The 16,455-nt window shown below is 29.8% G+C and overlaps 1 protein-coding gene across 7 annotated transcripts in view; it reads right to left on the bottom strand.

The window, feature by feature from the left end:
- The window catches only part of LOC118180806 (latrophilin Cirl-like), a 256,199-nt gene that overhangs the window by 17,351 nt on the left and 222,393 nt on the right, over window positions 1-16,455 (bottom strand). For all 7 annotated transcript variants that reach the window (XR_015040224.1, XM_085812999.1, XM_085812998.1 and 4 more), the window contains 10 exons: window positions 15,878-15,984; window positions 13,153-13,392; window positions 12,312-12,455; window positions 10,748-10,851; window positions 10,356-10,547; window positions 6,119-6,299; window positions 5,757-5,912; window positions 5,457-5,650; window positions 4,069-4,118; window positions 3,829-3,940 (listed from right to left, as the gene is read on the bottom strand). Coding sequence is in view for 6 of the 7 variants with exons in the window: in XM_085812999.1 (XP_085669125.1) it covers window positions 3,829-3,940; window positions 4,069-4,118; window positions 5,457-5,650; window positions 5,757-5,912; window positions 6,119-6,299; window positions 10,356-10,547; window positions 10,748-10,851; window positions 12,312-12,455; window positions 13,153-13,392; window positions 15,878-15,984 (1,480 nt within the window). In the remaining variant the exon portion in view is untranslated. The remainder of the gene's footprint in view (window positions 1-3,828; window positions 3,941-4,068; window positions 4,119-5,456; window positions 5,651-5,756; window positions 5,913-6,118; window positions 6,300-10,355; window positions 10,548-10,747; window positions 10,852-12,311; window positions 12,456-13,152; window positions 13,393-15,877; window positions 15,985-16,455) is intronic.

Below are 16,455 nucleotides of genomic sequence, written 5' to 3'. Positions count from 1 at the left end.
TTTTTCTTTCACTTCTTCTTCTTCTTTTTTTTTTTTTTTTTTTTTTTTGTGTGTGTGTGTGTGTGGTCTTTAATTTTAATAGTCTCTTTAATTATGCTTTTTAACTTCAATACTTTCTCTTTGATTTTAATAATTTCTTGTTCAGTTACGAAGTGCCGTTTGTTCCAAGTCCGTGTCTAGAATTCACACTAAATCGGCAAATGAAGTTATTTAGCTCTCAATAGCCTCTCTGTCACTCTCTTTACTATCTGTACTGATATTTCCTGGATTTAGAACCATACTACAGATTTTGCTGTGTGTTTGTTGATTGATTATTGGGGCATTGTCACTGCAAAGAAAAATTTCTATATTATCATCTCATTAATTACCATTTCTCCATATTTCTTCACAAGTTCCATTAATTGGAAAATTTTGCATTTGATTAGCCACATTAGAAAATTGTCAAATCTGCGGCTATCATCATAAACCTTAGCTAGTGTCCGCTGTACACTGCTGGCGAGACCGGCAATTAAACACATGTTCCACTAAAATTTGCCTTGCATTTATAACATACCGAGTTACCTGCTGAGATACATACTGAGTTTGAATTATATTCATTTAATTTTTGTTATACTTATGTCTATTTCCAGCACATACTTAATGTTTATTTGAGTTCTAAATAAACAAATGACCACATTAAAGTCTTTTCCAGGATCAGTGCTAGGCATTTTGCCTTCTTGTTCAATCTCTGTAGGTCCTAAATACTGCTACCAGGAGCCATCCTAAATTCTAAAAATTTGGCCATCCCTTTATTTTTCGGTGCTTTTCTAAATTAAAAAAATTTCACCACCTGGTGCAGTCTTACTGGCTTATCTAAAAAAGAAGTCAGTTATTATTAATTTAAACAGCACTAAATGTTTTGCCGTATGAGAATCATTTACAAAATATCCCCCCCCCCCCGCATGTAGAAAGAAATTTTAGTCAAATTTTGCCTTGTCAACACACTCAACATAGCGCAGCCCAACTGGCTAAGTCTGTAATCAATCTCAAGCGTAATGTCGCTATAGCAGGTTACCATGCTGTATGGTATTCAAAATGTTTTTACACATCTCTGCTTTAATGATTTTTCAAGCTGCCATGTGTGGATAGTCATGCTATGATAAAAGCAGAAAATAATAAAAAATTATTGGCCAGCTTGGAGGTCAGGTATGTAAATTATTAAATAATTTAAAATCAACAATGTTTCGATGTAGAATGTTTTGGTTTGCCAAACAAAAAGGCCCCTACAGTGACAGAGGCATTTTATTTAAGTGCCAAATGAAAATTAAGGATCAGGTCTCTCTACATGTTATACAGTACAAAGTCTGTAATCCGGACGTCCATCATCCAGAATGATTGATAATTCAGACCTCAAAGCCACAAACCTTTTTTTTTTTTTTTGTATGCTTTATGGATGCATGTAATTGCATTTATGCATGCACATTTAATGTATAATGGACGGTATAAACTAGACTAAAATTATCTTTACTGATTCTAAGGCATTTCAGTTAATGTTGCAGATTGTGCTGTTCCTTAATCTTCTAATTGGATCTGGACATTGCAAACTAAAGGTGAATTTTTCAGTTATTGGATTTTGTACAGAAATGTGAGGAAGCGGTAATAAATGAAGATGATATAACAGAAGTTTTTCATTGCAACGACAATGCCCCAATCATCAATCAATTAATGGACAGCAAAATCTGTAGTATGGTTCTAGATCCAGAAGATATCACTTCTGATAGTGAAGAAAGTGATAAAGAGGTTATTGAAAACAAAAAAATTTCGATTGACAAGTTAGTTGGTATTCTCGACACAGCAATTACAGGACTTGAACAGTGGAACTTTGCAACTGAACAAGAAATTATGTCTGTTTATAGAATTTAAGAGAAAGTATTAGAACAAAAAAAACGCAACTTAAACAACTTACACTGAAAGAAATGTTTAATGAAGTAAACAAATAAATATAAAGCTCTTTTTTTTTCCCCCCCCCCCCAAATTTTGATACCTTTTAGATCATAATTGTTCTTTATTTCATAAATTATGGTTTCATATTTTTAATTGCATAATTTCTGCATGCCATCTTACCAGATTTAAATTGATGATCTATAATGCGAAAAAACCCCTAATCCGGAATCTGCGAAGTTCCGATGAGTCTGGATTACGGACTTTGTACTGTATCTTAAAAAAATCAAATGCACATGCACGAAACATAGCAAGGAAAATGATTAGAATAGATTTTAGAATATTCCAGATATTGGATGTCCAGATTTCAAACTTTGTAATGTAACATCTTTTATAGTTTTGTTTGCAATATATAAATAATTTAATGAAAGGAAGGTCACAGGTTTTTTGCACTGGTGGAAGAACTGGGGAAACATGCATGCAAGAAATGTGAACTTTTCTTATATATTTACAGAACAGATAAAAGTATTTAAAAATGAAGTAATAAAAATTATAAGTACTGTTGATAATTTAGAAAAGTAGGATATGAATTCAAAAGTAAAAAAAAATATATATATTTACACAATTTTAATTCAATGTTTAAATTTTTTGTAATGAAAAAAAAATGACCCTAGAGACAGATTATAGTATCAATCAACATTTTAATTAGATAGATGGACATTGTCAGCGTGTGCACAGGAGAGAAAGCGAAGCATAGCATGTACGTATATACATAAATACAACAGAGGAGTGAGACAGCATCATCATGCCACACCTCGATAAAGGCGAAATGTGCATGCATCAGAAGAAGCAATTAAAGTAAACATACAAATTATAATCTAACAGCCGGAATTACACAATAAGATTTTGTGGCAAAACCTGTGACATTTTTTAATGCAAAGATTAATTTAATAATTACGTACATATAGTGATGAAAAATTTTGCCTCTTCCATGCAAACATGTTCTTGCCAACTTCATATCAGTAATATGAATAAAACTTATGTAATACAATTACACAGATTTGAAATTTAAACTAACAAAAATCCAGCTATAATTCCACATTTTTTTATTACTGATAAACAAATATTGGAACACTAATCATAAAACTGTAACATTAACTAGTATAACAAAGTTATATTAATTAGTATAAAAGTGTAGTGGTAAATGCCCGAGTGTTACAATAATGATGGAAATTTGAATGTTTGAAGCCATTAACTTTAATGCTAACAATTTTCAGTTCCTTCTATATTCATTACTCATTAAAATATGTGTAAAAATTAATACAAATAGCAGCTCAAGTAAAGATCACAAATTGTCTATATTAATTACTTCTTATTTAAAGCTTAAGTGCAGGGATTATTAAGATTCAGTGATTATAGTGTTGTTAACTGAAATAATTTGTAACCTACCAAAATGTACTTTAGACTACTTAAAATGTCTCTATAATAATGTTTCAAGTGTTCCTTAATAGCTCTTCCCAAATTTAATTAAAATTATTTCAAAACTATCCCTGCCCTGTAGTCAAAAATATGTCTTTCTATGACTATATGGCCTTTACAGAATACCCCAGGCACTTGTTATAACCAAATACTGAAGGTCAAAGCTACTCAACTGCAGGTTTAAAACTGCTGTTGTTTAACTCTCACAAAACCCAGGACAGGGCTGCCATGGTTAATACTGGGAAAAAGAAATATATGTAGTTTCCCATCTTTTCGATCAGGTATATCATACACATATCCGCGTAATTCTGACATTAACGAATAATACTAACACTAAAAATATCTTTCACATTAAAATTGTTAAAATTCAATAGTTATCACAAAAAGCTGCGTAAGTTTTACATGTTTATAGAATCTTTAAAGGCTTACTTTCACACTGGCCACTTCCATCATTACAGCAAAATTTGTGAGATGATTACATGCACATGAAGTGTGAGTTGCATTGGTAGTTTGGACCCAACAGCCAACACTAGACCATTCCCTAGTAATAGGTGAAAAGAGTGTATTATTTATGCTTATTTACATAAAAATTATTTTTTTCATACATTATATATGAATGTATATATGCACAAACTAATATGATACAAAAGGAAAGGAAATATTTTATACCTAATATCAAAATCCCAGAATACACATAATGGGTTAGTCATATTTTCCTCCTGAAATATTACATGCAATAAATTTTTACATTCTGAGTAAATTTACAAAAATTTATATTTTATACAACTTTGTTATTACATTAATTCACAATTATAAGACTGTTATTTTTCATTAAAAATTATTACAGTATTATATATTTTATAAAAAGTAAAAAAATACCAAAATATTCAATTACATAAAAGATGATAAAAAGTTTTCCGTTTGATAGCAATATTATGGATGCAGTTATGAATGTATCATCAGATTAGCTAACTGGGTTCATTGTATTCTGATCTGCAAATAATATGTTGGATTAAATTGAATTATTTAATTACTGCATAATGCTCTAAGGCTATTTGCCAAAGGGAAGATGCTTTCATGGAAGACTTTTTAATGGAGAGTAAGTTGTATTCACGTTACATAAAAGAAAAACAACAAAAACTCCCATACGGTCAGCCCTTTTGACAGGAAAAGAACATATCAAAGCCAACTGGTTGAAGTCTGTAATCAACCCCAAGGGTCAAACTATTAAATTCAACAGTTTTATTGTTTGACCATTTGTGGGTCATAGTGCACCCATGTCATACATATATAAACAGTGTCATAAATATCAAATGAATCCAATAGGGAGAAACATGTAGCATTTATTTTTCAGTTGTGGAAACATTCATTCGAGTATTTTCTGGGGTTGCATGCATAAACATATGCCACCAGATTATGAACATCCATTGTACTCCTTGATGTTTTAGAAGCATGTGGTACACTTGCTAATGTTGTGATGGGTAGTAAATGCATACTAAGAGGGCAACAGTGGTTCTATTTTTGGACTTGTGAAACTAATTTGTAGTTGAAACTAAAATTAATTGTCCTGCTAACCCCATGAAAGGTCATATCTCATACAGTGTGCTTTTTCATGTTCTTAGGGCAGATGCAGAAGTTATAAACTTAATTGGGAGATTCTGAAGCTTTATCTCTACATTCTAGATTTCTTGCTGTATGATTTTTTTTCTATCTTTGGTTACACTGATAATATCTTTGGAAGGATGAGGATTCTAATTGCATGATGATATAAAAAGGTCTGAATCAGACTTTTCTAGATACTGATAACAGACTTTAATCAAACAAAATATTTAATCTAATTTGCCAACAGAAAAACTAAAATAAAGGCAGCAACAATTTCTCAAACAAACAAAACAAATGACAATTATAAAACTTTGAAAACTCTAACAAATTATATGATCATATCATATACTAAAGAAAGCCTTATTCAAATTTCGAACTTAAACAGAAAAAAGAATAAAATGATTCCACGTTGAATAAAATGAGAATAATACTCAAGAATTAAAAATATGTATTACCTCTAAATGTCTAAATGTTATTATCACAGGCTGAGATAATCTTATCATTTCTTCTTTACCAATAACAGCAGCAATAACTTTAGAATTAATACGCCAGCTGGAATTTCCTTTCCCACCACGTGAGAGGTACCCAGGTTCTGGTTTCAGAATTTCTCCTACACCACTATACACAACAAATACAACTTTTGCAAGACCTAAGGAAGATATATACACATTGAATTTAAAATAAATTGAAACTCTTTAAGTACAAAACACATTTGCACATGAAGTAGTTGAGTACAGTATGAAGACAAAATTTACCATGTTTTGATATATCTAACAGTGCCTGAGCAGGTAAAACAAAAGTATCATCCATTCTAACCCAAGCAGTTTCACCAGTCTCACCACGAAAATAATTTGGCATTGGAAACTGAAAAGGTGATGATGTTCTAGCATTCAGCACTTGGACAGATAGAACTAAAAATAATATATTTTAAATATTTTAATGCAGGTTCATTTATGTGAAAATGTAACTGTGAAATATGAGTAAAAATAAGTATTTTAAACAATTATCTTTACCCTTTTTAAAGATTAAAAAAAAAAAGAATCTGAAATGATAGATATGCAATTTATTAGCATTATATAATATTTGAATCAATGCTCATAAAGACAAAAATACTTACAAACATTTGCTTCAGCTAAAGTAAAAGAGTCTTCTTTTCCAGATGCCTGAGCTAATAACATAGCACTTTCTTCTAACCCATCTAATAAAGAAGAAGCAACTCTTCGACGGTCAGGTGCAGTTAGATCTTTCCAAGCACTCTGACCTTGCTTCAGGAGATTGCTTATTGTTACCATCAAGGACTGAAAGAAAACATGAGAACATTTTGAATTTACCCTAGACATATAAGTTAATTCAATCCTAAATAAAATACTGCATGCATTTTAAACAAGCTGTTTGATAAAATGATTACTAAAGTATAAAACAAAAAACAAAAAATGGTCCTTTGAAATTTCCAATAAGAAAGTCAATTAATAAATAAGTAGTATTATCAAACAAAAATGGTATTTTACAATACTGTTATCAACTTTCAGATACATTTACATAAGGCTATATTATAAAACACTACCTAAATCACATAACAGAAACTGGACAGAGTGAAATCAATGATTTATACGATTTTTCTTTCAGTTTTATGCAAGTTAAAAAAAAAAAAAAAAAAATGTTATCTGCTTCGCATTCAAATGTGGTTATCAAAATGTCTCGAGAATTGTCTCCCATGCTTAAGTTATCACAGTAGTTTCTACTAGAACAATCATCAAAAATTGTAATCCAAATTAGGAGACTCCAGTCAGGATCTCTGTTTGTTTTCTCATTAAATTTAAATCCTAGGACCAAACCCCCAATATTTTATTGTGGATATCATTGCAGATAAGTGAATGAATACATTTTCATTCAGTATTAGTTGACAGAAGGAAAAGAGGGGAAAAATTAAACACCATTGAGAAATCTAGTAGTTTCTGATTATCCACACCCCATATGAAGTAGCTAACGAATTAGCAATTCTATGGACTAGCAAACAAAAAATTGATTTGGCTATCTGTATCTATTTATAAGTAAATAATAAAAAAAATGTTTTATCAGAAACAAGAAATTCTATGAAAGAGAACAAAAACAAAAATCTATGACAGATATTTACATTTTTACAGCCAGTGAATACTATTCCATGAAAAGATGGTTAAGCATAAAACTTATAAATTCACATGTACTTGAACACATGTGTGGCACATGTATACATGAGTTGACCACTGAGATATATATGCCAAAAAATATGGTAAAACATGGTAGTTCTACCAAATGTTGAAACTGGGGGTATGGGTAAGTGTAAGAACGTTTACTAAAATAAAAACGTAATTAGACAATTTGAAATGTTTCATTTCTTTAAGTTTTAAAATCTCAATTTTCCTGAATATCTCATATTTATAAACTTAACAACGGAAGTCAGCATGAAGAAACTTCTATACAATACTCTATTTTCACTTTCTTATCATCTGGAAATAAAAAATAAAAGAAAGCTTTTCAAGAAGGCTTAGAATTCACTAGACAGAACACTAAAAATTTTTTCGTCTTTTGATAAATAATTTTAACAAAATAACTACTAATCAAAAACACTGACAAAACACTAAAAATTCATGAAAGTGGAAAAGCTATGTTAGTAAATTGTTGTTTGTTAAGCTGTTCTTTTTAAAACTTGAATTATTAAAGACAAGCAATAAAACTCTTTACTACAGGACATGGAAATCAGGTAACTTGATACGTATAAAAAATTATATTGAAAACTTACTATTAAAAATTTGTCGATAAACATCTCAAATTCTAACAAAAGAAAGCACTTCAATCAATATTTGCATGTAAAGGATATTAAAGGTAAATCAATATTTGCATGTTACTAATTATGTTTTAACTAAATTGGTTTTAACCAATTCAGTTAAAAAATAATTCATAAATACAGTCATTCAATTTTCAGTGGTTTGCTGTTGTATAACAGAAAATATATATATTAAGTAACCTTAAAAGTTTTGGTACTTTTGCATTACATCACTGACTGCAAAAATCACTGTAATCAAGTACTGCAATTTAGCACCAATTACAGATAAGCGTAATGTAACAATACACTCACGACATCAGCACATTTGTTTGATGTAACCCTGATTGATAGAAATCAACTGATGTATTCCTGTAATTTGTCTATTCTTTTGGAAAATACTGAGTAAATTTTTGAGAACTGCCTTCTACAGCAATATATTATTTTCAATCTAACATAGAAAAAGTGTATATTATGGACACAGTAAAGTACTTTATTTGAAAATGGATAAAAAAATGGTAATGCAATATTTGTGATTGCACTCTAGTGCATTTAAAGCTGGTAAAGTAAATTAACATCTGTTAAATAGGGGAAGGGAGAGCTGGATATGGCCAACAAAACAGCAGTAGATCGAAACAATTGCCTGTTGGAAATTTGTACTCATAATTTGGCCCAAATTTGAAAAAAGTGAGGGCATATTCATCAAACAATTGCAAAACAGCTCTAATTTTAAAAAATAAGTTTGATACATATTGTTCCTTTACTGCTTAACAAGTACTGGTACCTAATAAAATGAACTTGAAAATAAGATATGAAATGCATTTTTGAAAGCGGATACTTCAAGAACAAATGGATATTTCAAAATAATCCTAACATTTTACTTCAAAGAAATGCATATGAAAAGGACCAAAAAATTTTAATCTAAAATATTCAACAGAAATTAACAACACAGCTTCTTGAATGCCAGTTTTGAATCTACAACTGACTGTTTAAACCTTACAATGCATTAATTTCATTCATTGGCATATTAAGTGTGTGGGGGAGGGGAGGAATTAACATTAGAACCATTGCAAAACAGAACAGTAAAATTGTCAGATTTCTTCCCTGTTAGAATCTAATTCATAATGTACTATACATAAAATAAAACTCTACATACAGTACAAAGTCAGAGATCCAGACTCATTGGGACTTCAGTGATTCCATATGTGGTATTTTCTAGATATTAGATCATCAGTTTAAATCTAATACGATGACATGCAGAAATTACAAAATTAAAAACATGAAATAGTGATTTATGAAATGATGAAGAATTTATGCCCTTAAGAGAAGAAAAATTATTTAAAAAAATAACTATTTGCTTGCTTTATCAAATATTTCTTTCAATGCAAGTTGTTTAATTAGCTTCTTTTTTTGTGTGCATGTTCACACTTTTTCTTTTAATTCTATAGATAGACATAACTTCTTGTTCAGTTACGAAGTTCCATAGTCCAAGTCCTGTAATTGCTGCATTGAGAATTCCTATTAAATTGTCAATCAAATTTTTTCATTGTCAACAACCTCTCTGTTTATTCTTCACTATTGATAGCGATATTTTCTTGATTTAGAAACACATTACAGATTTTGCCATCGGTACTTGATTGATGACTGGGCATTGTCAGAATAATGAAAGACTTCTGTTATATTATCTTCATTCATAACTTCTGCACATTTCTTCCCAAATTCCATTAATTGGAAAATTTCACTTTTTGTTTGCTATGCCTGAAAACCTTCAAATTTTCAACTATCATCACAAAGCTCAGCTAATGTCTGCTACACACTATTTGTGATTATCATGAGGTTGGAGATTAAAGACATGTTGTTCCACTACATTTTGTCTTGCTTCTATGTCGTGCTGCCATAGTTAAGCCTCGATTATTATTAGTTTAGTTATTTATTACACTTACAACTACTTCCCACACATGCTTAAGACTCATCTTAGTCTTGAATAAATAGATTTTCACATATATTTGAGGCTTATCCAGGGCAAGCACCTCTCTAAATTCTAAAAAATTTGCATTCCAAGGCTTTACCTCAATTCTAAAGATTTTGCCATCCCTTAATTTTGTTGTGCTTGGTGCTTCTCTGTCTTTCTGCCACCTGGTGTGACTGCACCAGCTCTGACTCCAGTCCTGGATAACAAATCAGTTATTCTTAATTCAAACAGCCCTAAATTTAATCTTTTGGCCTATGAGTAATTATTTAGATATTGATAAGTCATTTCTCAAACTGGAGTGTGTTGATAGCCATGGAGTGAGAGGGAAGTAATAATAAATAATGATAAGTGTCGAAGTGAAATTAAGAATAAAGAATCTAAACTCTGCACATGTTTTATTATGAAAAAATATCAAATGTGCAAGCATTTAATATATATATATATATATATATATAGCATTAAATATATATATAAAAGTTGTTGGTGACCCAGAAGTCTGGATTTTGGATCATTCCAGATACTGGATGTCCAGATTTCAGAATTTGCACTGTATCTACAAAAATTACACAATATTTGGCATACCTGCAATAATTCTCTCAAAACATGATAGCGATGCCATAAATCATGAAAGTTTTCCATTCCATTAATAGCTCTAGATAATGTTTGTTGTATAACTTCAGCTATGTCTTTGAGGTCATCAGCATACAAAGGCTTAATCAAACTCATGAGTGCAAGTTGTGCAGCTACACTATTAATGGATTCTCCGGATTCAATCTAAAAAAAATTGCATGAAATAATCAGAATCTAGAAACTATAAAGAAAGCTATTTTGACATTCAACTGTCTTTTGCAATTTAAAATAAGATATTCAATATTAATTGCATAGTTTCATCTATGCAAGAAATTACAAAAAGTGAAATGTTACTTAAAATTTGAAGTAAAGAAAGTCATTAAATGAAACTGTGTTCAACTTACTCTCTTCTTCAAATTTACCACCCAGCCAGATCTGCATTCACGTAAATCAGGATAAGGCGTTAACCACCTTACAGGATCACTTGCACACTGCCATCTAGCAAGACCTAAACAATAAATGTTTCATTTATATAAATATTTAAGGAATGAAGCTACTTGATAGAATTTTATCAAATGAAAAAAAGTAAATTTAACATAAATGAAGTGACAAAAAATGACTTCGAGAAAGAAACACAATTAACTCAGATACATATTATTAAAAACATTTTTAATATGGTACATAAAATGTTGTTCATAATTAACAAAGAAGGGCCCTTCAGATAGTTCTTGAATCTTAGCACTTTCACCACTATCTAATTTTTTTTTTAATCTTAACCTAAAAACCTGTTCAATATTTTTAACTCAAAATTTTAAAAAGATTAGTTCATTAACATCAAATTTGGAAGCATTCATTAAAAAAGAAGATAACTGTTGCTATTTCAGTATGCTTGGATCTCCACTGTTATCTAGTGGCATCTCTGAGAGAGAGTTTAGCATTCTATGCTCAGTTTTTATTTATGTTAACACTTAAAATAATCTTCTAATTTCCTAAATTTAAAAAGATTCTGGAAAAATCTAAAAAATGTGAAATATATTTTATAACTCATTAAATTAAGAACACTATATTCTTTTACTATATTTTTTCATCTTCTTAATACATACAGGTATATTTCAGTCCTTCATTAAATGCAGATTTCAAATTTTACTTTAATTAAAAATATTTAATATTAAATACAAATCCCTCACACCTTTCAATATTTTCCTTATACAAAAGATTAAAAAATTCGGGAACTCTAAAGGATTCAGATTCAAGAAAATTCAGGATCAGTTCCACAGCTAGTAATGAACATGATTAATTGTCCTGATTCTAAATGGCATTCAAAAACTTATGCTTAGTAAATGCATCAGTATTGTTCTTATTAATTAATTTGGAAAACCCACAGCTGAGTGCTCAGTTGCAATAAATACATGCTAATGAACATTAAATTTTAAAAGGAAACATTAATTTATAGCAGAACCATACTCTTTAGAGCAAAATTTAATTATTTTAAAAATTCTGCATATCATGTTGAAATTTTAATGTTCTTACTAACAACCCCCCTCAAATCACTTGTATAAAATTACCTCCATTGCAAAAGACTCAAGTTTTAACATTTCGCACCCTTTTATTTATGACTCCTAAAGATAACTTCAAATTCAAACCACATCTATTCATATTTTATGATGTAAAACTTAGGTGCAGCTTAAATTCAATGTGAAAATTTTAACAACTTTTCTCTGTCAATCTCCTAATGATTATGTATAATTAAAAGAACTAGAGATAAAAATTACTACAGATTCTGGAAATCAGCTCATATAAAGTAAAAAAATCTTTGAAAAATGCTTCGGTTCATTATGAATGTATTTAATTTTGCATTAAGTTAATAAAATACACAAACCTGATTATACCGTGTACTATTAATGCAATGAATTAAAATTAAGGCATGATTATTTTTTTTTTTTTTAATTTTACTGAAGAAAATATTACCTGTAGCACCACCAGGACATCTATGGATTGCCTGAGTACCAGCTTTTGTCCAGTTCCACTGGATGTCACTTATGAGAACTGGTGGACAATGATTTGGAGGTGCATTTGGTCCAGTACTTGTACGTATAGTTGTTGCTGGTTCAGCTAGTGAACATAAAATAAAATTTCCACATTCAATTCATTTTAACTACTTCTATATAAATAAAAAAATAGTAATAATAATTGCTAAAATATGCAACCTTTTCATGATTAATCAAATATAGTCTACATTTTGAAATTTTAAAGGTGTCCGAAATACTATTTGACTTAAAATCTAATCCAGAAAATATTTAAGACAGAATATTATTTTATTTACTTGAATCTTTTATCATTTAAAATTTCTATACATACATGTGCAGTGATATCAAGCATTCAAAATGAAAAATAATATATTTAAATTATTAATTTATTGGTGGTGCCATGTCGATATAAACACTGCTCACTCTTTGAGGACACAATATATAGAATCAGTAGGGTCTAGCCCAGAAACTGCTGCTGACAAATGCCTAAATTATCATGAAGTCTGACACGAAGTAGGAATCTGTTTAATCTTAAGTGTGTTGACCAGAAAATTATACGAGTAGACTTTTAAGGCACTAAAGAAAAACTTTTTCAATCTAACTAACCCCAAGCATATTATTCAAAACTGAACTTTATCATTTGCCTCAACTTTATATATCCCCATTTAAACACAGTAAAGTTTATGAAATTTTTATGGCTAATCAGATATTCAAGGAGCTTTAGCACCTGTAATGTAATTGGAAAAACCAAATTATTAAAAGTAATGAGGAATAATACTTACTGAACGGTTCTGAAGCTGATGTGACTAGGCTTATACTTTGTTGGGAATATTTCTGTGTGGTTGTTGTGGGAGATGCAGAGCTGCTGCTACTGGATGGGGTTGTGACAGGAACTGTGACATCAGGATCACCTAAGATATCTACGACAGTACCTAATGTAGTGTCAGGAGCGATGTCAAAGTCTGATGGTGAAGAGCTATTTGTGATCAACGTTTTTCTAGTAGTACTCGTAAAATAACCAGCTAAAACAAGAAATATATTATTACTTATGATTATGGAGCACAATTTCTCAAACAACTAAAATACGTATTTAGAAAAAAAAATTAACTAAGTAAAACAAATACATTATTTCTTAAACATTATTTCAAGAATTAGAAAATGAAGCTATTCTTTCTCCCCCCCCAACTTCACCAACACAATACATAAAGACATTTTATTTCCGGAGCAGCATATTTATAACTTCAAAATAGTGTAAAGTGCACACTGTACTTGTTTTTATTAAAAAAGTTGTTAAAAACTTGCTAGAGAGGAACATTTGTACCTTTTTACATCATTACGATGATACAGTTGGTGAAAGAGAAGTAAGTGGCAACACGTTTGCAGGACAGCAAAGCAACAGTAGGAATACTATGTGTCTAGTTAATTAGTTTCCAAATTTGAAAGCATTATATAAGAATCTCTGATGTATGAATCATATGATATACATTAACTTTGAAATAATGCAGTTTCGAGCAATTCATTATAAGCAGTTATTACTTTTAACATAAAAAGGTTCAGTAACCAAATTATAATGCAGAGTTAAGGGACTATTACAAATTAAAGTTAGAGTTTTGATTTGCATATTCAATTCACAAAACTTATTAATATTGCAGTTTTACCTGATATTTCACTAAAAAGGATTTTTTTTTTTCAAAGGATCTTCACTCCCATTTTATTAATTTGATTACCAATACCACATCTGAGGAATAATATAAGTTGAATAAAATAAAGTAAGAAATTTAGAACTAATTTTTCACAAAGACCAAAAACTGAAATGCATAATTAATAAATTTCAAATATCCCATAATGGAAAAAAAAGAATTTATAAAATGTTAAAACCAAAACTTTTTAAACAAGGAATATCCTAGTTCAAAAAATTAAAGAAATTTAAAGAAAAACGAACATAATATTCGGTTGAAACATAAGTAATGGCTGTTTATGTTGTGTTTAAAAGTATGCGGTAAAAATAAAATGTATTGACATAATGTTTTCTGTTATTCGAAAGAAAATCTTCTCCTCTGCAAGGTGGCATATTTGATTTTTTTGCCTGAGCTAATTGTTATTTTTCAGATCATTAAAAGAGTGTCAAGTCGCCAAAAATAATCATTTTCAACACCTTCTTTTTGCATTTAATCGAGGTGCCAATGCTGCAGAAGCTTCCTGACAGATTTGTTAAGTATATGGAGAAGGTGCAATGCCTGAATGAACTGCAACAAATTGGTTTGCCAAATTAAAAAATGGAAATTTTGACCTCAGAGACGCTGCTCATTCTGGATGACCAAACGAGTTTTATGAGGAATGTTTGGATCAACATCAACTTCTGCACAAAGATGTATGTCAAACCACTCAAGAATTAGCCGAGTGAATGGGTTGTAGCCAAATGACTGTAGTTTGGACCTCTTAGGTCTATGGGGAAAGTCCAAAATTAAAATATTATTGACTAATTTATTGTTCTATGTTTTGTTAAAATAAAAAATTTTAAATTAAGAAAAGGGCCATTATTTATGTTTTAACCCAATAGAAGAGAAAGTCAATCAACTTCAATGTCACTTCGTCAGGAAGAGGAACATTGAAATCAATTAAAATCCCTCTTTCACAAAAATCTTTGCTTTTCTGTATCCAGAATTAGCCGATGAACCATTTCAATGTATTTTAATCATAATAGTTCACTTGAAAATTCTGGCCCCTCCCCAAAGGGAGGGGAAAAACAAAGTAAATTCTAATTAGAATCTTGTACTTTAAATAAAGAGATTTTTGGTTAAAGACTGAAAACGTATCACTGACGTATTTTATTATTTCACTTAATGTTTTCATTGTTTAATCAAAATTTTCTTTATTTAAAGTAAGAGATTCTAATTGGAATTTACTTTGTTCTTTTCCTCGCTTTGGGGAGGGGCCAGAATTTTCGGGTGAACTATTATGATTAAAATACATTGAAATGGTTCATCGGCTAATTCTGGATACAGAAAAGCAATGATTTTTGTGGAAGAGGGATTTCAACTGATATGTATGTTCCTCCTCCTGACGAAGTGGCATTGAAGTTGATCGACTTCCTCTTCTATTATGTTCGTTTTTCTTTCCCTGGGGTATTGCTTGTTTGAAAAGTTCTGATTTTAACATTTTTAAAAATTCTTATTTTAAAAATTATTTGAAATTTTTTAATTATGAATTTCAATTTTTGGTCTTTGTGAAAAATTAGTTCTAAATTACTTACTTTATGTCTTTACTGATAATTTTTCAGCAGGTTAATGCATGAAAATACTAGACATGTTTATATTTTGTTTTAAAAAATTGTTTTGTAACTATGAAAAGTTGAATAAAATAAGATATACCTAAAGTAACATTGTTCTTTACATTGCAGTTTCTGTTTTAAATAGTAAATCTGAAAGCCAGCTTCTTAACATATATACCACACACAGTTTTCAAAAATTTTTGTTTCTGAAATATTAAAGAACATTAATGACTTACGTGCAACACACTGGTATTGGACTTCTAAATATTTTAATGTACCAGGGCATGGATCACCAAAAATTGTACTTGAAACACCAATACCACAGCTCTGTTTTTGACTACACCTAGAGAGAGAGAGGAAAAAAAGCGTTTGAGCAGAATGAAATTGCTAATAACACTGTTCTTTTCAAATTGTAAGATGAGAATATGCATAATATTTCCCTCCACAATTAATTATTTATACATTTTCAATAATATTTTTAATATATCATATGTAAGATTTAATAAGATAAATTTTAACTTGGCTCTCACATATTTCTTCAGATTAAGAAGAAAAAAATCAGACATCGTATATTCTAAAAATAATAAATGTATGACATTTAATTTTGGCTGAAATATAATTATGAAAGCATTAAATGCAGTCAGTTGTTCCAGTTTTCATGTTCAAAATAATAGGGTAAAAACATTTTAACTTTCCTCCAAATTTAATTTTAATAAATGGCATTTCCCGAATATATTTTTATACAAGTAGAAGATGATAAAAAGACAGAAAATTACAAATGTTTTCAATAAATTAATGTCAGATATTTTAGATT

The sequence above is a fragment of the Stegodyphus dumicola genome, chromosome 3 (assembly GCF_044657685.1).
Source record: "Stegodyphus dumicola isolate Sdum_Otavi_A_Nest chromosome 3, ASM4465768v1".
In the NCBI taxonomy this organism is placed as follows: Eukaryota; Metazoa; Arthropoda; class Arachnida; order Araneae; family Eresidae; genus Stegodyphus; species Stegodyphus dumicola.
Note: the sequence above shows the minus strand (reverse complement) of the source record. Positions and strands in the feature narration are given on the sequence as shown.